Source organism: Mus caroli, unplaced genomic scaffold, assembly GCF_978045245.1.
Source record: "Mus caroli unplaced genomic scaffold, Mus_caroli_1 scaffold_1, whole genome shotgun sequence".
Taxonomy (NCBI): domain Eukaryota; kingdom Metazoa; phylum Chordata; class Mammalia; order Rodentia; family Muridae; genus Mus; species Mus caroli.
The window spans coordinates 104,361,366-104,384,803 of record NW_028227256.1 but is presented as its reverse complement, the minus strand read 5'-3'; the positions used below and the strand labels follow the sequence as shown (position 1 = coordinate 104,384,803).

The 23,438-nt window shown below is 41.0% G+C and overlaps 1 protein-coding gene across 6 annotated transcripts; it reads right to left on the bottom strand.

Moving 5' to 3' along the window:
- Window positions 1–1,290: 1,290 nt before the first annotated feature.
- LOC110299780 (serpin B8) lies at window positions 1,291–23,159 on the bottom strand. 6 transcript variants are annotated; one of them, XM_021169642.3, is made up of 7 exons: window positions 22,813–23,159; window positions 15,523–15,705; window positions 13,326–13,463; window positions 10,445–10,562; window positions 8,632–8,774; window positions 7,445–7,597; window positions 1,291–6,444 (listed from the first exon to the last, which is right to left on the bottom strand). In XM_021169642.3, the coding sequence occupies exons 2-7, from the start codon at window positions 15,688–15,690 to the stop codon at window positions 6,040–6,042; spliced, it is 1,125 nt and encodes a 374-aa protein (XP_021025301.1). In that variant the 5' UTR covers window positions 15,691–15,705; window positions 22,813–23,159; the 3' UTR covers window positions 1,291–6,039. The 6 variants fall into 6 exon arrangements, with proteins under 6 accessions (XP_021025301.1, XP_029339062.1, XP_085696280.1 ...); XM_029483202.2 differs by lacking the exon at window positions 13,326–13,463 and having other exon boundaries at window positions 22,813–23,157; XM_085840154.1 differs by lacking the exons at window positions 13,326–13,463; window positions 15,523–15,705 and having other exon boundaries at window positions 22,813–23,158.
- Between the last annotated feature and the right edge of the window lie 279 nt (window positions 23,160–23,438).

The following is a 23,438-nucleotide window of genomic DNA, read 5'->3' as shown; positions in this document are numbered from 1 at the left end:
GAATGAAGACTTTTGCTAATAGATCTCCAGGGCCTATCCGTGTGTCAGGCAAAGAGGTTGGGCAAGCCTCCTTCAGTGCCAAGCAAGGTCTCTTGCTGATCTGCTCTGCTTCCTAATTAGAAGACTGACATTCAAATAGAGAAAGGAGCAAATTTGAAAAACAGAAAATCTGCCCCTGGGCTATGTGGCTCATTTTGCTTCATTGGTGCAGAGCTGTGACAAAGAGCATTCATTCCTATTAGAATGCCCAGCAGAAGGACAGTGATTTAAGAATCTAGTCCCCAGAAAACACCCCTGGACCTGTGGCTGGGAAACATGGAGCCTTATCCTTTCCTGAGAAACAAGTGAAGGGTAGAGATGCCTGGCACTCCTTCATTCAGGAATGGTTTCACTTTACTGCTGGGTGATAGGGCTTTTCAAAGGACCAGTAAAGAAAGCTATCTAGCTGTTTAGGTACTTGTCACACACTCCCTCAATAATCCTTAGTTGGAGCGCAATGCAAGGGTGGTTTTAGAGGTAAAAGTTTGGAACCAGGATTGTTCTTTAAAATCCAGGAACTCTGATAACTTTGCTATCATGAAGGAGATGAGGTAAAGTTTTCCTTACCTTTCCCTTAGGTTTACAGACGAGAGAAATATCAATAGTGATGAATGCGAGCAAAACTTCTAAAAAGAGATTGTGGCTGCAGAGACTGTCTGATTAGGGTTTCATTACACACACACACACATATATATACACAAACACACACACACTATATATATATATATATATATATATATATATATATATATATATATGATTGGAATGTTACAGCCTGGAGCCTAATTGTCTTACCTTGCTCTTGTTCTAGCCCTCTGTAATAAGCATTCCTGTCCACCTCTGGTCAGAACTTACGATTAAGAGAAACCTTTGTAATCTGTTAATTTAGGCGACCACTAGCTTCCACTAACCCCAAACCTAAGAATGTCACCAGATAGCATCATGCATCCATACAAAAACTTCCCTCAGTTCACTGTAGCTGCCTCTCTGATCTACACATCACTGAATTTTAAACTTGCTGTGATTTATGACTTTCTTTGTTTTGTAAAACTATACAGCTTCATGAAACTGCCTCCATATTGGATCACAGAATTAAGGGTATATATTCCCAGGCCATGGTCACTTAATTGACTTCAGAATAAACTAACTTTATTACCTTTCAGATGAAATCCATGATTTTGTGTCAACATAAGGTAAAGAGACATGGAAATTTCAATAGTGCAAATAAAGATAAGTTATTAATATGGAGTCTACTATAAAGTTAGAGGGTTGCATATTTATGTAATGGGTGATTTGGATGAATAATCCAGATGCTAATTTTATTTTATAGAATCTAAAACTCAGTTTGCAAGACTTGTCTGGTACCTTTATAAATGTTCTCATTTATTAAAGGACTTTGCTAAATAGTTTCAGATTTTGTCTATTAGGATAATTATTGTTAGTGGTAGACCTGAGCTAGGGGTATTGAATGAATGGTATTTGTCTTAGTGTTTTATTGCTGTGAAGAGACACCAGGACCAAAGCAACTCTTGCATAGGACATATAATTGGGCTGGCTTACAGTTTCAAAGGTTCAGTCCATTATCATCTTAGCAGGAAGCATGGCAGCATGTAGGCAGACATGTGCCTGAAGAGTGTAAAGTTCTGCATCTTGATCCAAAGGCAGCTGTGAGCAGACTACATTCTGCAGGCAGCCAGAAGGAGTGTCTCTCCCACTTTGGGTAGAGCCTGAGCATAGGAGGAAACCTCAAAGCCCACCTTCACAGCAACACACTTCTTCCAACATGGTTACACAAGACTATACCTTCTAATATTGCCACTTCTCATGGACCAAGCAATTTCAAACCACTACAGCATTAGACCTTCATCTAAAAGTCAGTGATAGCCTCATATATGATGGCATATTTAATGATATATGATAACATACATCAGTAGTATTAACAATTTAGAGCCTAATACAGAAGAATCATTTATTTGAAGTCATTATACTCCTGTCCACTGAAACACCTTACAACCATGAGAAATTCTCCATTGAATCAAAGGTAAAAGTAAGACAAGGAGTTTCAGTTGTCTGAGCACAGTGGTAATAGACCCATTGTCGGTTTTCATCCCTCTCTAACTAGCTTATCCTTACACCTGTGCTCTCTTCTTCATGTCAGTGATATCTTCTGACCCAACTATACCAATATGCTGTGGACAAAATCTTTTCCCAGGCCAAATATTGCATGAATTAGTTTTCATAAAGGCATTACTCTTAATTTCTTGGTCACAAGAATCATTGGATCAAAGAAACTCCTAGCTGAAAATTAGTATTGATAATGATAGTGTATAATATTGCTTTAATATTCCTTTCCATGCTTTTTCTAATAAAAGAACAACCTGGGGTTATTTTGCTCCTGTGGTCAAAATCTCAGAGGGAGCATATGGATTCTCACCCTCTAGGTGGATATATAAGGAAATAAACTCTCAGCTCTTGTCTATCTGCTCCCTGCAATACATTATGATTTTTTTCCTTCCAGAGCTATCTCCTGTGGGACCTGGTACTCCAACAGGAAGCCTCAGAAGTTGTCCTGGCAAGCAAGACACTTTCAACTTTTATGAGATTTCTATCACCACCATTACCCTAGTATTTCCAGGTTGAAGGTCAAGGCTTGTAGCCAGCCCCTGTCTACTGATTTAACAGACATCATGGATCAAGGTTTAACCCTTCTGACTGTTTCAACCCATTCAGTCCTGTGAAAGCTCCTCTTAAGTAATATATTATTCTTTCTTGATTTCTTGCTGGTTCTTACAAGGTAAGCTAGGGATGAGAGTTCTGAGAAACTGCCTTAGTGTGTGTGTGTGTGTGTGTGTGTGTGTGTGTGTGTGTGTGTGTGTGTGTGTGTTTCAATTTTATTGGAAAGTTAAGCTCAATAGGAACCAGAGAATAATGACGATTAATGACAACAGATAAATATGATTGGGAAGTCAAGGTTGACCCAGGACTTTTGTTTCTTCCTCTGTCTTGGGGAATCCACTTCTGACTCCATGACTGGCTTTCTGAAATGCCTCAGGGACCACCAGCTGGAAAGGAATGCCATAAAGTGTTATGGCTAAAACACCTGATTCAAAGTGTATCTTAGGTACCTTAAAGTTCAAAGCAATTATTGAAACTTTTACCTTATTTAATATATGAGTAGTTTTCTTCAAAGACACTGGCAGTGTGCTGGCTAGTTGTATGTCAACTTGACACAAGCTAGTCATCAGAGAGGAAGGAGTTTCAGTTGAGACAGTGCCTCCATAGCAATCCTGTAGAGTGTTTCCTTAATTAATGCTTGACATGGGAGAGCTTAGTCTACTATGGGTGGTGTCTTTTCTGGGATGCTGTTTCTGGTTTCATTAAGAAAGTAGGTTGAGCAAGCTGAGATGAATAAGCTAGTAAGCAGCACCCTCTGTGTCCTCTGTATCAGCTTCTGACCTTAGGTTCTTGTCCTGTTTCTGTCTTGGCTTCCTTCTGTGATGGACTATGATGTTGAAGTATAAGCCAAATATACCTTCTCCTCCTCAAGTTGCTTTGATCATGGTATTTCACTGAAGCAATATAAACCCTGACCAAGACAGGCTGCTTTAAGAAAATTGTCTTTCCTTGAACAAATAGTTCATCTTTATGTCATTGGGATTCCTTTAAGGCTTAAACATACCCTGTTTCTCTGAGAAGAGAATGAGTAGTCAGGAATACTAGGATAACTGACTTAAGTTTTTGTAAATTAGATATTTTCTTTATTTACATTTCAAATGTTATCCCCTTTTCTAGTTTCCCCTCGGAAAATCTCCTATCTCCTCCCTCCTCCCCCTGCTCCCCAGCCTACCTACTCCCATTCATGGTCGTGGCATTCCCCTACACTAGGTCATAGAGCCTTCACAGGACCAAGGTCCTCTCCTCCCATTGATGACCAACAAGGCCATCCTCTGCTACATATATAGCTAGAGCCACATGTTCCACCATGTGTTTTCTTTGATTGGTGGTATAGTTCCAAGGAGTTCTGGGGGTACTGGTTAGTTGATATTCTTGTTCCTCCTATAGGGCTTCAGACCCCTTCAGTTCCCTGGGTACTTTCTCTAGCTCCTTCATTGGGGACCTTGTGCTACATCCAATTGATGACTGTGAGCATCCACTTCTGTATTTGCCAGGCACTGGCAGAGCCTCAAAGGAGACAGCTATATCTGGCTCCTGTCAGCAGGCTCTTGCTGGCATCTGCCTAGTGTCTGGGTTTGGTGGTTGTTTATGGGGTGGATCCCCAAGTGGGCAGTCTCTGTATAGTCATTCCTTCAGTCTCTGCTCTGAACTTTATCTCTGTAACTCCTTCCATGGGTATTTTGTTCCCCTTTCTAAAAAGGATTCTGAGCTTCTGGGCTAATAGCCACTTATTAGTGAGTACATATCACGTGTGTTCTTTTGTGATTGGGTTACCTCACACAAGATGATATCCTCCAGATCCATCCGTTGTCTCAAACCTGGATCATAATCAAAGAATTTCTGTTTCCATTTCTGAATTTGTATTCAGTTCACTCGTTTCTCTCACAGTGCTCTGCTCAGACTTACTTGCAATATGTGTGTTGGCTTAGATTTGTTAAAACTTACTTTAATAAGAGTTCTTCAACCTTATTAATGCTTCAATCTCCCATCTAGGCCACCATCCATCAGAGGTCGTGGAGAAGAAAGGTTGATAAGTCAAAGGGGGATGTGGACCTGGTTAGAAATAGGTTTTTGAAGGGCATTTCCAATCTTCATTGTCAGCAGTCCAGTCTTCTCACATTACACCAACTTGATTCAGCAGCCACAGTCCAGTCCTCTGAGCAATCACCACTCACAAATCAGTGATGGCAAGAAGCTGCCAGAATATCATGTGAAGTTCTTTGGTGAGTTACTCTCTACAAAGTCGCAACAAGCAAAACTTTGCGACACTGGGCAAGTGTAACCAATGCCGAAGAACCTTCAGTGAACAGTAGTGAGGCAGATCAAGACAATCCAAGGCCAGAGCCTCCTTCCACTCTCTGTGGGGTCATAGTTATGTTCTTTTTAAACATCACACATACTCTCATATGTCTGCTTCAGCAAAGCATCCCCTTTTCTGTGTCTGCTTCAGCAAAACATTCTTTCATTGCTCTGCCCCAGCAAAGTATTTTACGATCTGAATTTCCAGAGAAACCATAAATTTCTACTTCATATCCCCGTTTGTGTTTAAGAACTGCCCTTTTCTCTAACATTAACAATCTTCATAAAATAGAAATAATATGAACCATAAAACTAGAACTGTACATCACATTTAAATAAACAGCTTATATATGATATAGTCAAACAACAATCAAACAAAACAACCTTAAATTTCCATTAATAGCCAATAACTGAATGAAACACCTTAAAATTTTATCAATATATAATAATTAAACAAAAACTAAGTTTATATCAATATACAATAATTCAAATAAAACTTTAAATTTTTATCAATCCTTGATCATAATCAATAATAGTCTACCATCCTCAATGATAACAATCATAATACAAGAAACTATCAAACCTATCTACCCCCAACTTAAGGAACCTGAATGATGGTCTTCTTATAATTGCTTCCTGATGAATTAGGGTAAAGAATTCATGTTTGGAGCCCAAGGGGAAAGATGGTTAGTCTGAAAAAAGCTAGCTGTAGCCTTTGTTTTCCAGTCTCTCTTATCCAGTCTCTATGTGATCAATCATTTGAGTTAGCCCTTTTGAAGTTGATTTGGATGCATATTTTGGAGAAATCAGTAGCTGAGAAAAATCTGTGAGAGTAAATAACCTAGCCTATTTGTTTTGTGGAGACATTCATGTCTCAGTTGATAAGGGTTTTCCCTGGTAAGATCTAATTGCTTTAAGTTTTGTTGGTAACCATAATTTTTTTCATTCCCTGTAGATACATAACATAACCATGTCCCCATCTTAAAATGATTGCAGGCTTCACCAAACCTAAGTCTCAGAAGACCTTTATGGAGAAGAGAACCTGCCACAGAACAAGATGCTACTGGTTTTGTGGTGCCAGATGAAGAAAAGGAATGGGTGGTCAGCACAGAACCTTGGTTCTATTCTACAGCACCGGGCATTCCTAATCACTGCAGTGGTCGCAGCTGCTTCGGTGCCTTCCTCATTGACCTCCACAAAGCACTTGTGGGCAACCTTGGACACGGGCACATTCTTCTTAGTTGTCATCCCAGAGAAGTCAGCCTTTGTTTCCTCAAAGGCATCTGTCATTCCCAAATTCTGAAGTACAGTTTCCAGGTCGTAACTCTCCTCCAGCTTTAATCTGGGGAAAAAGACTTGCACTTGACTTTCTGTCAGGGTTTCTGGGTTTGTCCAGGCTCTAAACTTCTCATATGTAAGTGCTTTTTCAACCTGGAATGACAAAGGGTCAACATTTAGAATTAGGAGGACAGTAGGCTGGTGCCAGCTGCATTGCCTTATCCCTTTACCTAGTGAGGAGTGCTCTCATCTAGTGACAGTTGTTGGATTTGTTTCTATTCCTAGACTTTTCTAAATTCCTTCTCAGTTGGCCGTGACAGCTCTCATTCTTGACTTATGACAACAGCTTTATGATTACATAGAAAAGACAAAGAAATGAAGAAGCCTGCCATCAATCCTGTGCACTAGCATGCTGACACTGGCCTGTATTAATTTTAAGTACCTGGTAACCTAAAGTCAACTATAGTAGCATTGTCCCCAATTGACAGTTGCCTTAGCAGAATGTTATTGGACATACACCTTCCATTTTGGAAGTCTCTCCCTCTCCTCACTTGGCTCCTTTTCTGTCATGAGGATGCTCAAAGGCAATCCCAGCCTCCCCCCTACATACACACACACACACACACACACACACACACACACACACACACACACTCACACACACCTGTACTTTAGACCCTTGTATTCAAAGTGTCATGCATGACTCAATTGCATTTGCTTCATCTGACATCTTGTTAGAAATGCAAAACCACAAGCCATTATCTGCTAGGTTAGAACCTGAATTTCTCAAAATATTGCCCATGGAATTCTCATTCATGTTAATATGTAGAAAGCATCACTACGATTCAATGCTATCTTTCTTCCAGGATTTTTGCTTAAGAATTATTAGGCCATCAACCAACCCCACCCTAATACATTAAAAAAATCTGTTCTATTTTTGGAGCTCCCTCATCCAAGTTTTATTAAAACTTGTCTACTCCCAGTTAAACACTTGGAAGAAATGCATCATATGCACGTTCACAAAAAGGCACACTGGGTACCCATCTAGCTGGAAATAGCATTTAACTGGAAACTCAGCAAATGTTAGCTGGGAGATAGACCTAGAGTTACAAGCTCAGTGAGTTTCCACAGACTCTCAGTGCCCAGGACTCACCAAGGAGAGATCAGTGCTTTCATCAGGAAGGAGAATGACCATGCTTAGCTCTTCCTCAGCATAGGGCAGAGCCAGAACCTGCATGTTCACCTCATCCACATGCCCCATCTTAAATTTAGCATGCTTGAACATCATCTGCACTGTTTTTTTCTCCTAATGAAAATAAAATTAAAGTTAGTTCCCCAAGACAAAATATAAATTACTAAAACTAAGCTATTATATGCAGCTCCTGGAACTCAGAAAAGTATAAAATGATCATTATTTCTATGCATTTAGTCTGTTAAATGTAAAATCTTTATTAGCACATTGCAGTATCTAGTAGAAGAGACAATTGTTCTATGAATGAACTATTACTAGGTAAAAAAAAAAAAAGGACAGTGTAATAATGAAACAGAACTTTAAAACTTGACATAGTTTTTGAAGAAATTGTGATTGTTCTTGAGAAATCTCATAGTAAAGCACTTCCACGGATTTATAGTCAGGCATCATTGCTCCAGATTAAGTAGGGTATTCACTGTCATTTAGCCATTGGATCTCATTTAGGAAGACAGGCAAAACAAAGAGAAATATACTTGTATTCTGACATTGCCAAGTTGCAGAGCTGGTTTTATATCTTTGCTTTTCTTGGGAAGGAACCATGACATGAGGTATTCAGTCAGGCAGTTTTAAAGCTGTACCAAATATATTTTACGATAATATCTCTATGTATCTTGCTATGCATAAATTGACAGAAGTCAAATTCTGTTATATATTTAAAGGGAATGCAGAAAATTATATTTAAAATTAGCCTAACATCGACTAGAATTTTTTCTCTCATCAAAGATTCTATAAACTTGAAATCCATAGCTGATCCACATATCTACAATTGACATGGCAAAAGATATCTAAGCAAGCACAATTATAGCATGACATCAGTGTGATGACACAGCTCAAGCAGGGTTTTACTCAACAGAGATCATTTGACTAGGTATGGAAGATGAAACTGACTAAGGATGAGAAAATGAAAAAGCTATCAGTCTACACAATGTTCTAGTTTTACTTCCTACCACTAATTAAAGATACAGAGGAGGCATTACTTTTATTAGAAACATTAAGAATCAAGATTCTGTAAAATTGTTGTTCCTTTTCTCATCCATCTTCTTTTTCAGCTTTAAGAAAATACCAATACATTGAAAATACTGTCCTACCTGATTAGTTTTAAAGGGCATGCCTCTCGTGTACTTTCTGTCAAACTGAGCCTTCCACTTTCCTTTGAAATACATGGCATTCACAAGAACCAGCTTAGTCAGTGGGCAGACTGTTCCAGGACTCAGAACTTCAGAAATTTTACCTGGATAGAACATAAGATAAAAACAAAAAACAAAAAACAAACAAAAACAAAAAAACAGAGACAGAGGAAGAGGAGATGGGGAAGAAGAAGAAGGATGTAAGAGAAGTCTATACTGATTTGGGGGAAGAGGAGACAATAAACATTCTCTCATGCTCATTTGTCTTGACATGAGATAAAACCATGAGTTTTAAACCAGGTAGGGCTGCTACTATGGCTTCTCCTTCAGCTTGTGTATGTAGTTCAGGATGAGAACATTTCCCCAAACTTCTGCTAAGTTTACAAAAGTAGCAGCTGATAACACTACAAAAACAACCCAATGCCTTTGATTCTAACAATGTTTGGTTGGCCATAGCACTAGAAGATCTCAATTACACTACTATGGATATTTTGCTTGAGATTAACTCTTTGTTGGGGTAAATTTCTATTGTGTATCCATGCATGATGTTTACCTAGTGATACTTTCTTCAATTTCAACAGCCAAAATTACCTGCAGTCATGTGTGGAAGGCAAAGCCAATCCTGATTAAGAATCACTGCTTAGTACTAATCTCCAAATCACCTTCAAATAAGCAGAGGCTTCCCAAAGATGAGAAATATAGACCTGTAGAGGGGAAGAAAGAAATGCTCCAAAAAGGAATAAACTGGAGAAAGAAGTTATAGAAGCGGCATAGAGAGGACCAAGTTCAGTTGCCCAATGAAATGGGACAAGATGGTCTGCAAGATACCCTTGAGCTCTAATATACTGGGAAACCATGCACGTGGTCAGCGTACATGGAGGAAGAATGTGAAGCAGTAAAGAGAAGAACTAATGGTACATGAAAGGCCAGGTACAGAGAACCCCTTCCAAGACTTAATACTATTTCATCAGTGGAAGAGGAAGAGCCCACCAGGCAGATGACGTATGAAATGTGAGAGGCCCTCCCCTTCCTGTGCTCAGCCTTTGACAGACTTTTAGGATAGTCAAGGACATTTACTGCTAATTGGCACACAGTGGGTATATCATAAATTAAATGTTTTGTCACTTGAAGAAGTAAATTACTTAATTCCTCCACATCATAGAAGTCTTTATGTTTCTTCTTTATTATTTAGGGTGTCATCTTTGCTGTAACTCAAGTCAAGAACAGCCAAACATATTTCAGGAGGCTAGGAAGAAATGACATCTGTGAACACTGCAATCGCAATATTAACAACTTATCTAGACCCTAGAGCAAATTTGTAAAAGTTTCATGTTCTGATACAACTGTGGCCACCACGGTCAGTTAAGAGGAGGAGAAGGCTTCAAGGCAAAATGATGAGCTGCTCAGATTTCCACAGAGAGGCGGTGGGTCAACTCCAACTGATTCATCATCTACACCCTCTCCTGACCCTTCAGTTTCAGAGCATAACAGGTTTTCCCCTGACAGAACATTAGCAACAACCCCAAAGAAGCATTTCTAGTACAGTTTAGAGGGAAGCAGTCTGAGATTCAACATTAAGATCCTTAGGAAATTACTATTTATGATTTCATAATCCTGAGGAAAAAGATTTGCTTGTTTCCTGATAGTCCAGCAAACACTCCATCACAGCACTGAGAACTCAGTCACACAAGCAACAGCATAGAGGATGTGGCCCAGCATGTCATAGTCCTCCTTGCTCCTAACTACAAAGTCCACATAAATGAATACCTCCTACCTTCAGTTTTTTCCGACACCCAGTCATTGATGTGTTTCCTGCACCCTTCTGTGTCTTTAACAAAGGAAAGCTCTTCTAGTCCAGCCTGATAGAACTTGTGACAGGATTCCTTGAAGGTCTACAGACACAAACACAAGTTGGACACTATTCAGAGAGGTTCTCTAAACTGTAGACAAAAGTATTTTCTCTTAACCTTTTCCCTATCATAAATTTCTGTGGAGGTGATTCTGTATTTCAAGATGTATTTAGAAATGTGTGAGCCTTCTACACTGCCCTACCCTGAGATGCCAGGTGAAGATATGTACCTCACTGTGTAGCCCATTGCCTGTTAAGAGAGGTGCCCTGTGCACCAAGACACTTACAAAGGTTAGCACTGTGGTTATCCAGGCACAAAGCACAGAAATGTCTCTTGCAAGCATTCTGGGTTGAGTTTTTTATTTGAATTTCTGTTTCCTAACATAGAAGGCACTCACACTTTTACTCACTATATTGTAAGAAGCTAAAATGTCAATTTCAAAGTAGACAAGGAAGTAAACAGAATATTTATGTTTGAAACAGTGATTGGGTGGTTCTCAACCTTTGGATCTCAATCCCTTTGGGAAACCTTTACCTCCAAAAATATTTACATTATTTTTCACAACAGTTTCACCATTACAGTTATAAACTAGCCATGAGAATGATTTTATGGTTGGGTATCTCCATGGCATAAGGGACTGTATTAAAGGATTGCAACATTCAGAAGGTTGGGAACCAACTGTAGGAAAACAGAGAGCCATAAAAACATCTCTGGAAGTGGCAGAAGACAGAGTGAATCAGAGTAAATACTGATAAAGTATACATGAATTAGTGTGTTTGTGCATGAGCCTGTCTGCGTGTTTGTTTATATCAGCAAAGTAAAACTGTAACTTGAAGTTAAATTAGGACATTACCTAACACATTAGAACCCAGACAATTTTCCCTACAAAAGTAAGTTTCCCCATATATATGTGGCAATTAACTGCCCAATACTTATTCTAAAATATTTTAGGGGCCATGTACAGGAGAAAGGTGGTATGTGAGTTTGGGGATATATGCTCAAGCATGAAGACATTTTTATCTTAGAAAGGCTGTTTTGTCAGTGACTGAGTTTGTGAAACAGGAAATAGCCAGTGAAGGCACAAAAGACCCATTAGAAATTCATATCAATGTAGAAGGCACAGGCCACAGCCCATCAGAATCCAACAGTGGTGATTCAGAAGACAGAGCAAGCCTTGAGAGGCTGTCTCAACAAGACTTGACCCCCAAAGTGAGGTAGGAGTAGGGAGCGCCTGTGTGTAATGTGGTAGGTGGTATAGTCACTCAAGGTACAGATGGAAGGGTGAGGATATCTATTGGCATGCAAGAAGATAACATAATGACTTTTACCTCAAGGAAGGATTTATAAGGAAATGGCCTCCTTAGTCAAACTCCCTCTCACCAAGATATCACAGTTGCCAATGCCCCACCCCTTCGACTGACTATTTGTCCCCTTAATGATCCACGTTCCCCTGTGGGAACCAAAACCAAGTTTTTTTCAATATTTCCACACCAACCCAAAGCCTGTTACAGACCCCATCTCTGTTTTCCAAGATCCTCTCTAATCTAAAATATTTGTTCCTAAAACATTTTAATTTCAGAACCTAGCTGAACACCCCAGAAAGAACTATTCTGATATAAGAAAATCCTCTCAAATTATATTCTTCCCAACACAACCAGGCACTGCTTTCAGGTAACAGTTGTGCCCCAATTAACCTTATAGAACTAATCTGAGTTTTCCTAGCTCTTCTAGGGAACTCTCAGACTTCAAACAAGTATTCCTGCCAAGCAACAGCCTAACTGCCCTGCCTATGGCTTAGTCCTAAGAATGGGATCTCTCCACCTTCACTGAGATCCTCATTTCTTTGGGTTATCTTCTTGTTTCCCTGGCCATCCCCCCTTTTCCCTGGTCTTGGGACACTTCTTTCCAACCACCAGGACCATGAACCTAAAAGTCCCAAATGTACATCAGGATAACTTTTTTTTCTAAACTCCTTGGTCCCTAGTCTACCCATCCCAACTGATTTCAAATCAACTACAGGCTGCTCCAGTAACTCCAGCATCAGCCTCCGTTGTTTCCTCAGAATCTATTTCCTGGTCCAGCCTCACAGATTATACTTCTTCACCTGCAGATGGCCCTGCAGGACCTGGACATAGGCTGACACAGCCTGCTCTTCCCAAACTTGGCCAATAATAACCCAGCTTCCCTGAGCCTCCTAACGGCAATGCCCTAGTGTCCGTAGGAAGCAGCAAGAGAAAATGACATCCATGTACCCAACATCCAGTGACAAAAAATAAAACAAAAAAAGTGGAAATGAAGGGATTCTGACCACCTTGAACATGGTGGACACGACTCAGGCAGGCCTTCCCCTTCTTTCCTATCCCCTCCACCTTGTTAAAAGCCATTATATCACATTCCTAAAGCACGCTACCAAGGTGTGTTCCCTTATTTGGATACTTCCTCCTCCTTAAGTTGCCCACCAATGTCCAACTATCAAAGTATTGTCATCCAGCAATCAAAAGCTCACTTAATGAACATACCCAATTAAAACTAAACACCTAATCCTTACACACGTTTCCCTGTGTATCTTTATGAACTGCCATTTTCCTATGTGCTGTGTCTGTCCCTTCTCTATCCACAGGCAGTCCTTTGTCCTTCCATGACAAGTATCCCTTTCTCATTCCCCCTTGTCTTCTGTCTCCTGCCTTTGTCCTTTATTCCTATCCTCTGTCCCCCCTGGAGACAAATAAATCTCCTTTATGCTGAGAACTTGGTCTGAGAACTTGGTCTTGGGGGTCCTGAGTGGACACTATTCCTAACACATACAGAAAGGAAATCACACGATTCTTCTCCAAATAGTCGGCAGGCACTTTTTAACAAGTACTGAGTATCAGTTTTGTTAATTTCAGCGAGAAGTGTCTGGAAACTTTGATGAACATCTCCATTTCCACTCAAACCAAGTACCTAGGGAGAGAATAAATACGTAGCCTGTATTTAACTTGATAATTTCTCCCCTCCTACGCACAAGCACTGCTAAGGGATGAAACTTTGAAATATTTCTATAGTAACAGAAGTCTGGATTGACTATCTTTTTTTTTAATTAGGTATTTTCCTCATTTACATTTCCAATGCTATCCCAAAAGTCCCCCATACCCACCCCCCAACTCCCCTACCCACCCATTCCCCCTTTTTGGCCCTGGTGTTACCCTGTACTGGGGCATATAAAGTTTGCAAGTCCAATGGGCCTCTCTTTCCAGTGATGGCTGACTAGGCCATCTTTTGATACATATGCAACTAGAGTCAAGAGCTCCGGGGTACTGGTTAGTTCATATTGTTGTTCCACCTATAGGGTTGTAGTTCCCTTTACTTCCTTGGGTGCTTTCTCTAGCTCCTCCATTGGGGGCCCTGTGATCCATCCACTAGCTGACTGTGAGCATCCACTTCTGTGTTTGCTAGGCCCCAGCATAGTCTCACAATAGACAGCTATATCTGGGTCCTTTCAGCAAAATCTTGCTAGTGTATGCAATGGTGTCAGCGTTTGGACGCTGATTATGGGATGGATCCCTGGATATGGCAATCACTATATGGTCCATCCTTTCGTCACAGCTCCAAATTTTGTCTCTGTAACTCCTTCCATGGGTGTTTTGTTCCCAATTCTAAGAAGGGGCAAAGTGTCCACACTTTGGTCTTCGTTCTTCTTGAGTTTCATGCGTTTAGCAAATTGTATCTTATATCTTGGGTATTCTAAGTTTCTGGGCTAATATCCACTTATCAGTGAGTACATATTGTGTGAGTTCCTTTGTGATTGGGTTACCTCACTCAGGATGATGCCCTCCAGGTCCATCCATTTGCCTAGGAATTTCATAAATTCATTCTTTTTCTTAACAGAGGTTTTAGCTCAGCACTCTTGCCATCTGAAGCCATGGCTTGCCTAGTGCTTTAAAGGATGCTGGCAGCATGTGTGGGCTTTATCCACTAGATGTCAGTAGCACATCTCTGCTGTGAAAAGTAAACTCTGAGCCCTTAAGAAGTGTCCCTTGGGAAACAAAATGCTCCTCTTAAATGGCAGCCACTGGTCTGCAGGACCTATCCATCCCAGAAAACCATTATGTGATAACTCAGGATGGATGGGCAGCATAAAAACCTGATAGCAAGAGTGAATGTGATAACTGGGGAACACAAGAATAAAACGGCAGTTATGAAAAGGGAGAAGCTTCACTTGTTTGTTTGTTTGTTTGTTTTTTGTTTGTGTTCCAGATTGGATCACATGATGATAGTCATGATTTCCCTTCTGTCTCCTACCAAGTCTCACTCCCAACGTTTCTTCCCCAGGAGTTCAGTGAGAAGAAGATCTCAGCTTCAGCTCCAGGATGCACTGCAGGAGCTCATCCACACACACTCTCCTGATACCTACATGGACATTTGTGTGATGCTCTCACATATGGGTGACAATATTAGTGTCCCCAAAATATCACTATTTTCTCATTTGCAGATAAATATGCAGACAAATATTTGAGATGTAACAAATTATATGTTCCCTCTAAATGGTTCCCAAAGAACTAATTTTGTGTTTATGCTAATTTTCTTCAACTTATGTGTAATCATATCTGAAAACTACCCATCCCACAAAAGCTTACTTATCCCACTGCATTTCTATTTAAAGCATAATACTACAAAAGCTGAAAAGCAGGGTTTATTTTGTTCCTTTGTGTAGGATAGGATTCTAATTTACCATTTTTCTCCAAGATGTGAATCTACAGAATGTTTGATGACTTTTATTTAGATAAAGCAATTTAACACTCAGTGTCTCCTCTAAACTATAGAGGAGATGAATGGTCCCACAGGACTTCCTTCATTCTGTACTGGCCCATGTCAGGTCACCACAAGATATTTCTTCCCACCAACTAGCCAAACTGACTTTCACCAACCGGCTGATACAGAACGAACCCATGCTCTAGGGAGTCAGAACTAACCTGTTGTTTTTCTTCCCCTGTATCCATCCCTGCACAGCCAGTAAGCATACCTGGGACATCTGGGTAGCAGTGTTTCCTTTGGCTCCAAGGTAGACCATAGCCAGGGCTGAGGAGACACTCATGGGGCAGAAGAACAGGTTTCGTGACTTGTCTTCTTCACCCAGTATTTTTAATAGGCTGATGGCAAAAGACCCATTGGCTTCACTGAGGTCATCCATTTGAAAGGGTCTAGACTGAAGGTACAGCACAGAGGCACATCAACAGAACTTACTGTAGTCGCATGGTCCTGGTCCATCAGAGGACAGTAGGTATATCAGATGGAATATGTACACCTCAAAAGACACCCAGTTCCAACCCTTAAGCCCTGTATGTTCTCTTATTATCTTATTTTGCAGTCAGTGTCATACTTGTGTGATTTAATTAAGGATTTTAGGCATGGACATTGATCTATAGTATCAAGGAAACTGTAACAAACTAGCAAAGATTCTTAGAAGAGAGAGAGGCCAGAAGGTTCAGAGTGAGAAAGGGAGGTGCAAGCAGAAGTCACAGCGATGCCAGGTCATCAATGTGGCCATCTCAAAAAGCTGAAAAAGGCCAGAAAATAAGAGTGCCTGTAGGTGGCTTCGTAAGAGTGAGTAACAGGCTTTGAAGTATCATGGTAGATCTGAACCTCTAAAACCTTGCGATAATGAATTCATGTCATTTGCAGTCACTAAGTCTGTGGGAGAATTAAAAGGTTAATCTTCAGGTGGACTGAGAAGCTCTGGAGAGGAAAGTTGACTTGATTGACACCTCATGAGGAAGTTTCTACTAAGGGGACACCCATAGCAAACCTGCTGGTATCCACCACCTCCCAACTGCAGGGGACAATGGGCCTGCAGATGGAATCTTCTACCCTGAGAGTTTCGCGCCTCCTTTCATTATATACAATCCCCAAATCCCAATACCTCATGCACATAGTTTTCTTCCACAGAAGGACTTCAGCCCTTGAGCTGTTATGATTAAAGAACAATTTTGCCCACCTCCTTCCTTCATTTCCATATTGACTCCATCAATCCCTGACTAACAAATATAATACAGGGCCAATAGGAAATTGAAATCAAATATACCCCCTGAATACATACAGATGTAAACAAATATTGGACCATGAATGTAGAACTCTCTGAAACAGGGGCTCAAACAACCTGCAAAATTATTTAATCCCTCCCTCAAATAGTCACTCCTTTTATTAAGTAGCCAATAGTTTAATCCTTACCCTCAAACAGTCACTCGCTCCATTTAGTTGCCAATAAGCTACCCTGACAGTCGCTGATCTTAGGGTCAGGTCTATAGCTCAATAAATGTCACATTGAGGTCAGTAAAGACATTGCCTCAAGGAGGGAAGGACTAGAAGGCTGAGCAGGGTGTGGATGACCCTTCCAGAGTTCCAGGGAGTAATTAGTGACTGAAACTACCAGATTCCACAGCCTGTCATTCCTAATCATCAAACACATTCACACACACACACACACACACACACACACACACACACACTCACACACACACACACATCAGAATACTGCTATTTTTCTCTTTCAGATATATATACATATATTTTTTTCAGTCTCTAATATAATTATTAAAGAATATTCTAAGAATCATCAATAATTTTCTACAGATACAAAGTGTATTTTTATTACCATGTCATGTGAAAATTTGGAGGATAAAACTTTCAGTTTTGAAGGTTATATTTAGGGTGGCCTAACCTGGAATGTAGATTGTTGCTAGATGAAAATTTTATGTGAATGAGGGTGACTACAAAAAGATGCAACGTTTTCTACAACATCTGCTGAGACTGATGTGGGAATCTGTGTGTGTGGGCTCGAGTGTATGTGTGCACGTGTGTGTGCGTATGTATGTGTATGTGCATGTCTGTGTGTTTATTTCACATGAAACCCAAACCAAATATCCCAGGCACAGCAAAAGCACAGGATACCTTTAACCTGTCCCTCAGCTTTACTAAACAATAAGAAAGCTAAACTGAAAAGAACAAACAAAACAGACTTAATGCTTGCTGCCCTCACTTCCTTCTGAAGACCTCTCTTTAGAAACTTGTGATTGTTAATTAGGCTTTTGCCCCTTTGAAATGTATATTTTGTCAAATGCCTCTGGGCAATTTTACAGCCCCACCTCACCCACCAAAGCCAACTAAAACTACCCATTGGAATGTAGCTACCCAGTTGAGCCCTATAAACCTAGGTCTGGATATGGAAATGCCCCAATCTAGGTCTGGGCAGGCAGCACAGTCCTGTTGTCCCAGCTTGTTGCATGTAGCTTTTGATACCCCACCTAAACTCCAGGAACTGACTCAATACCAGTCCCCACCCAGAGATTATTGAATCTGCGGATGGAAAACACAGACATACATGTTGCTCAATTTCAACATGCCTCATTGGCTCAATTGTTGGGCATTATAAATCTCCCACGGCTAGCATGCCCTCCCCAATACTCTTAGCTCAGCTCCCTAAATCTGTCTTCAACTTTAGTTGCTCAGTTACCTTTAGTTCCAGTTCAACATTCCCAATCTCCTCCTGCCTGTAGAAATGGCCTGTGGCCGCTCTGCCCAAGATCTCACATGACTGCTTGAGTTTTCTCCACCCAAGCATGGCAAACTCTTTTTCTTCTCCTTTTGTCTCCCAGTTTGCCTGCAGGGACCAGAAGTCCTGCTTATCCTTCTACCCAGCAATTGGCCCATGGCTTCTTTACTGATAGATTAAGAAGCAATTGGGAAACAGGACCTTACATCAGAACCACTCCTACACCAGCTACTCAGGAAACTGAGGCAAGCATAATGATCACAAGTTCAAGGACAGTCTGGGCTATCAACTAAGTTCAATACCAGCCAAGACAATTTAGAGAGATGCTGTCTCAAAATCGTAAGAAAAAAGAGGGTTTGACTGGCACAGACAGTGTGTGTGTGTGTGTGTGTGTGTGTGTGTGTGTGTTTGTGTGTGTGTGTATGCGCATGTGCGTGTATCTACCCACAGCACACCAGCACTACAAACAAACACAGACTCAAAGAACAAGAGTCAAATTTAGGCAGGATTCATGTTTCAAGTGATGAGAAGTAATACTACTTCTACAAACGTTAGGATCACTATAGCGCTATTGTTATTGTGATTAATCATTATGATTATAATAGAGTCTCATGATCATTAGATGTAGTAGTTATTAGTTATCACAATCTTAACAAATTGTGTCTTCAACAATCACTTTATATTTATTTGTTTAATTCTATTAAAATATATAGAAACCCTGACAATTAATCCTTGTGATATTTAAAGCTAATCAAATCAGTCACTGCCCTATAGCCCTGCAAGCTATTTTTAATGTTATTTTTTCATTCATATGTACTCATATTCTTAACTAGAAGTTTTAAACCCTTCAAGAAGACTATGTTGTAATTTGGAAGATTGACACATAAGCAACTTGGAAAGCATTACAAACTTAACATAGAGGTAAATGTCCAGGTGCGTGTTCATTTCCCTGTACAGGCAGATAGTGATTTCAAATTGCCTCATACGGTAGCTTTGCAACTGTACTTTATTGGAGTCCAATGACTTGAGGGTTTCCTGAATCTTTCAGATGCAAGAAAATGTGGAACGTGAGTGGGGTCAGACAGAAGGGGGGTTCTCTATTATTAACGATTTTGTTTGAAGTTACCCCAAGGCAGTTTTTAAAAGAAGTCATCAATTATGGACCAAAGTATGAAGTTCTTCCCTATCTCCACATCATGAAACTTCTTCAGGACTTGAAGCAAAGAGTGTAGGTATCACGAAACATTTTGTGTTGTAGAAAAGCCCCAGTACAGCAGGATCTATCTTGTCACCAGGCTACATGTATCCCCACACCCTCAACTTACACTTGACATTCTAAAAGTATGAGGATAAATAATTTCTCAAACCTCTTCATCAACCAGAAGGTGGCACCAAAGAAACTCAAAACAAAGAAATAAGAATATAACCGAAACATGACCAAAGTCAGATTTGATCCTACCATAGGACAAAATCTTAGTGTGTGTGCACACATGTGTGTCATGTGTGTATAGGGGGGGTGTGTTCAGCTTGTCTGAGCAGGCCAAAAAACTAGTGCATGAAACACAACTTTACATGCAATTGTTCTTAACTGCTAACTTCTAGTTCTGAGTTCTTTCATGTGTCTTCTTCATGTCTCTACTTTGTCCCCATTCCCTTTAAACACCCCAATGGTAGTCAGTAGCATATCATAGCCTATCAACTGCATATTGACACAGGACCATGCATACACACACACTGTCACACATAAACACACTCGACTGTACACACCCACACTCACACAAACTCACAAGCACACATTCACATGCTTGTAAAGCATGGTCCTGCTTCCAACAGCAGTTAATCAGAGGCAGGAGCTAGAAGACAATGTGACTCCCCATTACTTTGGTGTCTCAATTTCAGTTGTACACAGAAGCTTTTGAGAAAGTAGGAATATTAAGCAAAAGTGTCTTGACTAGTAAATCTAAAGTGAAATTATTTTCAGTAAAATACTAAACAATAGCTTTAGGGTTCATTCTGAAACTAGACTATTCAGCTAATAAAATGAATAAGCATTTGGCTAACATCCATTGTACAAGTGGAGAAATAAGGACAGTGACAATTGAATGCTGTCTGGGGATTTACAGGAACACCAAGCCTCCCCCCTGCTCTGTGCATGTGATACCATGCTTCTGCTGGGAGCATGCCACACTGTGTTCCTCCTCACATGTGACAGATAAAGGCATTCACAGAGCACTTGTGCTACACTCTACTTTCATGGTTGTTGGAACACAGCCAAACAAAATGACCCATGGTGATGAACACTGCCTTGGAGGACTGGAAGAGATGTTCCAGGAAAAGAGGCAGAAGGCCTTTTACCTTCAATGCATTTGGTTCCCTGGATTGTTCTTAGACATGATTTTGTGCCTCTCTCATTAAACACTTACATTCAATTTATAAGACATGCTTATTCTCGTTGAATGTTGGAACATAGCTATAGAACCCAGTCTGGGCAAAGGACATACTGAATGCTTTTCTCAGTGTACCCTGAATCTGGATATGGCTTTCTGTCTTGCCTTCCTGCTTTCCTGGATATAATGGACAGTACATGCCAGGCAGTTGCATTTAAATTGGTCTGCCACAAGAAAGTTCTAGAAAAGGGTTTGAAGAGGCTCTAGGAGACTGGAGCATGGCTAACATGGTTCTGGCAGACCTTCACCTCCCCCCATTCTCTCTGCCTTGCTAAAAACCTTTAGATTATATTCTTTTAGCTAGCCACCAAAGTCTCGACCCTTATTTGGTTGGCCACTTGATCCTTCCAAGGGTGCCCACCAAGGTCTATATATCAAAGTATTGAAGTCCAGCAATCAAAAGCCTCCTTTTGGCTCGCACCTGACCCGTCTAAAAATGAGGTTTTCCTTTGTACCTTTATAGACCACTATTTGTCTATGGGCTATATCTGTCTCTTCTCTATACAGAGGTGATCCTTTGTCCATCTAGGGAAAATATCCTTTCCCCTCTCCCTTGTTCCCTTCCTCTTCCCCCTTGTCCTCTATCTTCTGTCTCCTGCCTTAATCCCTTATTCCTTGTCCTTTTTCCCTCTGAGGCAAATAAATATCCTTTGTGCTGAAAATTTTGTCTTGGGTACCTGTTGCCAACTTTGAGGTTCCTTTCAGGACTGCTCTATTAATACTTATTTTGTACTTGCTGGTGTTTATTTACATGTTTTTCTGAACTCAACCAACCTTCCTTGGATCATTTTTTGCTTTGTTACATTCTTGAAAAAGTACACTGAAACATGATGTCTTCCCAAAGAAGCTGACTCTGACAACCTGAGCAGGAATTCTGAAGGTGGTACAAAGGCAAAACTTCAGGCTGAGAAATTGGCAGGTACAAAAAAGAATGCAGCAGATCACATCTGTATGGTATTTAGGAGTGTGATCTATGTGGGATCCTGTGAGACACAAGGGGGAGATGAGTGTCTTTTGCTGAATTTGTGAGTGTAAGCATGGACTGGGAGCTGGAAGCCATATAGAGTTTTTCTACCAAGCATGTTACATGTAGCTCTTGGGCTTGAAGAAAATGACGCAGCTCACTATTGGGTGTGGAAAGGGGCTGGAGAATCTTTTGGTAGGCTACCATGATGGACCAGTGAGTGTTGATGCAGATGAAACCCTGATTAGAGAAGTAGGAATTGTCAGACAGAGTGATGGCTGCACATTACAAAGAAGGGAGGAGTCCAGAATCAAAAATGAAGTTCCATGCTAAATGTTTACTTAGATTGGGTCAAGAATCCTAGCAAGTTCCTATGAAGAATTGGTTTGGAATGGGGAAGGTGATGCATTCCATTTGAGATGTGTGAGACATACCAGGTCATCTGAGGCTATAAGGTGACAGCCAGTGTAGTTTGGAAATAAAGGTAGGGCTAGAATGAGCAGACATTCCAGGGCAAGAGTTAGGGACCCTGGGGATCTGGAATCCAAGACAGCATAAGCTAACAGATGAAATGGTTTAGGTCCTATGAATGGTGGAGGTACTCTAAGGGAAGCCCACCTTATTCTAGGGGATGTCCATGTAAAAGGAAGAGAGAAAAAACACAAATAAAACCAAAATCGTGACCTCAGGATCAAGGAGTTATTGGGGGAACCCGGAGGATATATCTGTGTGTTTCACAGATACACAGCCTAGATTAGGAGCCCACGACATGAGAAAGAGAGCCCTTGGGAAGAAGTCTGGACCTGAGGTGCAGAGCTGTAGGGCAGGCGCCTGAAAACTGGAAAGTGGGGAATTTAGCTGAAGAACAACCACTACACAAGGTGAAGGATTGTAGGTAAAAAAGATCTGTTTCAAGTTGACAAGAAGCAGTTAATAAACAAAAGATAAAAGAACGTTAAAAAGGAGGGGGAGTGGCTAGTGGAGTGGAAAGGTGGGTGGGAGAGAGAAAGGTCAGAGAAAGGAAATAAAGCAGGCTGCACAGTGGAGGGGACTTGTATTTCTGCCCCGAAGTACCCAGCACTGCAAACAAGTGTGAACTCCATGTAAATTCCAGACATGTTACAGGTTGCTCCCTAGCCTTAATTTTGTACCCTTGGCTTCTCCTAGTTGCTGTTAGAAAAAGCTCCAGCGCTCCCTACAGGAAATGAAAGCCCAGGGCTTGAAATAGCAAGTGTCAGGCGCCCAGCCAATCACTTAGAAGCCAACAGCAGGTTTGCAACTCAGGGTGCACATGCCCTCTGACAGCTTTGCTGAGACACACCTGACCCCTAACAGCCCAACGGCCCTTCTTACCTCTCTGTCACTGGAGTCCTCTGCTAACTCCTGGACTCTTTAACTTTAGTAAGATCCTGGCCTTTCTCCTTCTTGGCTTCTGTCCAGGTTCTTCAGTGCCAGTATCTGTCCTAGGCCCCGGGGATCTGAGAGGTTTGAAGAGTCTCCCCACAGCTTCACCTTGAAGATACCTGCTGTTGTGGCTGCTTCTGCTGCTATTCTTGCTTTGTGGAGACTTAAAGTCTGCCCTGATCCTCCTGATCCCGGGCCAGGCGCCTGTCGGGTGACTCAGAACATAATGCACAGACTTGAACACTCTGTGACTCACACTTCCCACAGTGGGATCTGGGAGGAGCCAGAGCCTGGCCAGGCAGCTTCTTGGGCAGGGGTGGAGTAGGATGGGGGCTGGGAGGGTGGGAAGGTGGTAGGTGTCAACTGACACTTGTATTTGGATTTGATTATGTGAATGCAAGAGCCGGTTGGCAGTTGGAATTTAACTTTCAAAATTAACCAAAGGCAAAGCAGGAATCGCAACTGCTCTCAGGGCAAAAGCAACTGTTTTGCTTGGCAACCTAGCTTTTGGCATGCATCCTCAAAATTAATCACATGATTATATGCTAAATGTTAATCACAAACAACTGTTGTAA